General features: G+C 45.9%; 1 protein-coding gene across 1 annotated transcript; it reads left to right on the forward strand.

Moving 5' to 3' along the window:
• Positions 1–2,072: 2,072 nt before the first annotated feature.
• Positions 2,073–2,750, forward strand: LOC103898974 (gap junction beta-2 protein). Its single transcript, XM_009279367.1, has one exon. The coding sequence runs from the start codon at positions 2,073–2,075 to the stop codon at positions 2,748–2,750; it is 678 nt and encodes a 225-aa protein (XP_009277642.1).
• Positions 2,751–3,279: the final 529 nt, after the last annotated feature.

The raw sequence follows: 3,279 nt of genomic DNA on the forward strand, positions 1-3,279 counted from the left end.
ACAGGAGCCGATTGCAATCGGCCGTGGCGTTTCCCGCTGCAAAAGGCTCGCAGCGAGCTCCGTGTCCGCCCCAGCGCTCCTGCCGTTCTGGAGTTCAGCGGGAGCAAAGCTCGGCGCAGAGGGAGGGATAGGCTGGGAGCTGCCTCAAGGTGTCTGGCTTGTAACCACAAAGTGGGGATTTCGAGTGGTTTCCAATAAATGATGTCTTGGTTGGCAGCGTGAGTGTCCCGGTAGCTTCACTCAGTCCCCACAGCCAATTTCAGTGTTTCTGTAGTGGCAGATGAGCAGGGAGAAACGTTGTTTTTTCCCCCAAAACTTGCAGCGCTGGTTCAGAACTGCCGTGTGAGCCTGCACTTGGAGCCCAGGCTGTTCATCCCACTGAGATATACACTTCAAATACTTTCCGTCAGTCCTGATTAGCCCCTTGCGAAGGTTTCATAGACTTTATTTTAATGACTATGCAACAGGCATGAGGAAATTCTTAACAGAAAGATGCAGGTATCTAATCATAGTCTAGAGCTTAGGTCAGTGTAAAAAGTTACATAAAATGCTGCCAGTTTCAGCAGAGACAAAACATGAGAAGTCTAAGGAATTCCAGCCACCTTCTCAAAGCGCTTTTTTTTTTTCTTGTCTTACCCAATTTCACCTTTCCTCATCGCAGTAAATCTGACCTCTCCCTCTTGCCTCATGGCTTGTCTGTACAAGCTAGGCCCTTGTACCAAGGGTATGTGTTGGGGCACGTTAGTCCTTTAGTTGTGTTATAACTACACCAGGGTAGAGAAGTTTTTTTTTTCTCTGTTATGTGAGAATGAGAGATTTTTGAAAACTTTGACCAGTGTGGTGTTGCAAGGTACCATGCTCTCCCCACAGCCTGTGTCAAGAGGAGACGGAGCTCTTATCCACGGCCAGTGTGGCTCTCCCACACGGCAAAGTTGAGCCCTAGCCTTGCAAGATGATGGACCAGCTATGCAGGTTCCCAGCTCTGGTTTCAAAGTGTTTTGTCTGATTTGGTCATAGTTTCCAAGTGACTACGATCAGTGAAAGCTGAGCCCTGAGACTGAATTCTGACTTCAGCAAAACTTATGTTTGACTTCCAAAGGGGCAAAGAGTGTGGATTTTCGTTTTCAAGAGTAGGAGGAAAGGAGGAAAGCTGAAACGGAGCTTCCCTGAAGTTTGACCTCCTGTTTATTCTACTGGGGTGTGATAGCATCTAGAAAATCAACATAAACTCTTTAGCTGAGGGCTTTTTCCTCCCAACTGTGGCTCTGCTTGTCTCCTTTTTGGATAAGATAGCAATGAATGTGGAAGGGCAGGCTCTGCGGTATCTTCCTTTGCCTGTTGGTTTGTGCTATATATGCATGCAGCCCTGACAGAGCCGGCTTAGGGCTCCTCAGCAATTTTGGCAAAATCAAATGCTGTACTTCTGAGATGAAGGGCCTGCCAAGAAAGGGACATATCTGAGCCACAGCAGAAAGCCTTGGAGGCCTGCTGGAGGTGTCTGGGAGGAATGAGGGCTTCTGCTGAAGAAGGCCAAGTAGTACTTACCTTGGAGGCAAAGAAAGCACCAACCCAGCCTTCTAGGGCTGTGGCATTGGCGAAGAAATCCTGTGAAAACTACTAGAGAAGTCTCTGCTTTGTCTAGATGTGACCTTAATTTGTGCAGTGATAGTAATTTCTATTGCTTTGGGAAATACACTGAGAGGCAAAACACTGACGAGAGTCAACCACAGAAAGGGAACTATCTCAAGAAAGGGAAGGAGGGCATAGAGGATGCACGGAGGAAATGTATTTGAAGATGTAACTTATTTCCTGCCCAAAGCCTTTTTGATAAATATACCAAGGTATGCTTGTCCCATCATAAATACATGGAAGGAGAGAGTTTAATAAGCTGTTTGAATCCATAAACATATGGGTGACATTAATGAAAGTGACTTGCATTTGCCTGTGACTCTTGAGTGAGTGCTAGGAAGTCCTCTTGTTCGTAGAAGGTCTAGAGCTAATTCTTCACCCTTTGAAAACTGACCATTTGGTGTATTATGTCATCCTGCAGGTAGAAGGACACAGAAAAGAAGATGGACTGGGGAACTCTGCAGGCCGTTTTAGGAGGTGTAAATAAGCACTCAACCAGTATTGGGAAAATATGGCTCACAGTCCTATTCATCTTCCGTATCATGATCCTGGTTGTGGCTGCAGAGAGAGTCTGGGGAGATGAACAACAAGATTTTGTCTGCAACACACTTCAGCCTGGGTGCCGAAATGTTTGCTATGATCACTTTTTCCCCATCTCTCACATCAGACTCTGGGCCCTGCAGCTGATCTTTGTTTCTACACCTGCGCTGCTGGTGGCCATGCATGTAGCTTACACCAGGCACGAGAAGAAAAGGCGGTTCAGAAATGGTGAGAAAATTGATATAGAAGAGCTGAAAAATGAAAAGATTCACATTCGGGGCCCTCTGTGGTGGACGTACACCAGCAGCATCTTCTTCAGGATCGTCTTTGAAGCAGTCTTCATGTACGTGTTCTATTACATGTACGATGGGTACCAGATGCCTCGCCTGGTGAAGTGCAATGCATGGCCCTGCCCCAACACAGTGGATTGTTTTGTGTCTCGGCCCACTGAGAAAACCACATTTACTATTTTCATGCTTGCTGTGTCTGGGATCTGCATGATGTTGAATCTGGCTGAGTTGTGTTACCTAGTGATAAAAATTTGCATGAAAGAATCCAGGAAAACAACGGTTTTAAAATAATTCCCCAGTTTCAGGATTTCCTAGCTCCCCATTTCCTTCAAACTTTCTTAGGTGTCAGAAAACAATCAGCAATATTTTCACACTCGAGGAAAAAGATAAAAATGAAAGTTCATTCATGTTTTAGAAATGATAGCCTCCCTGAATCTTTGTTTACACCTGCGCTGCTGGTGGCCATGCATGTAGCTTACACCAGGCACGAGAAGAAAAGGCGGTTCAGAAATGGTGAGAAAATTGATATAGAAGAGCTGAAAAATGAAAAGATTCACATTCGGGGCCCTCTGTGGTGGACGTACACCAGCAGCATCTTCTTCAGGATCGTCTTTGAAGCAGTCTTCATGTACGTGTTCTATTACATGTACGATGGGTACCAGATGCCTCGCCTGGTGAAGTGCAATGCATGGCCCTGCCCCAACACAGTGGATTGTTTTGTGTCTCGGCCCACTGAGAAAACCACATTTACTATTTTCATGCTTGCTGTGTCTGGGATCTGCATGATGTTGAATCTGGCTGAGTTGTGTTACCTAGTGAT

Source organism: Aptenodytes forsteri, unplaced genomic scaffold (genome assembly GCF_000699145.1).
Source record: "Aptenodytes forsteri isolate BGI_AS27 unplaced genomic scaffold, ASM69914v1 Scaffold307, whole genome shotgun sequence".
NCBI lineage: Eukaryota > Metazoa > Chordata > Aves > Sphenisciformes > Spheniscidae > Aptenodytes > Aptenodytes forsteri.

What these genes read in the sequence shown, in the direction of transcription:
- LOC103898974 (XM_009279367.1), top strand. Translation starts at nt 2,073, where the DNA reads ATGGACTGGGGAACTCTGCAGGCCGTTTTAGGAGGTGTAAATAAGCAC.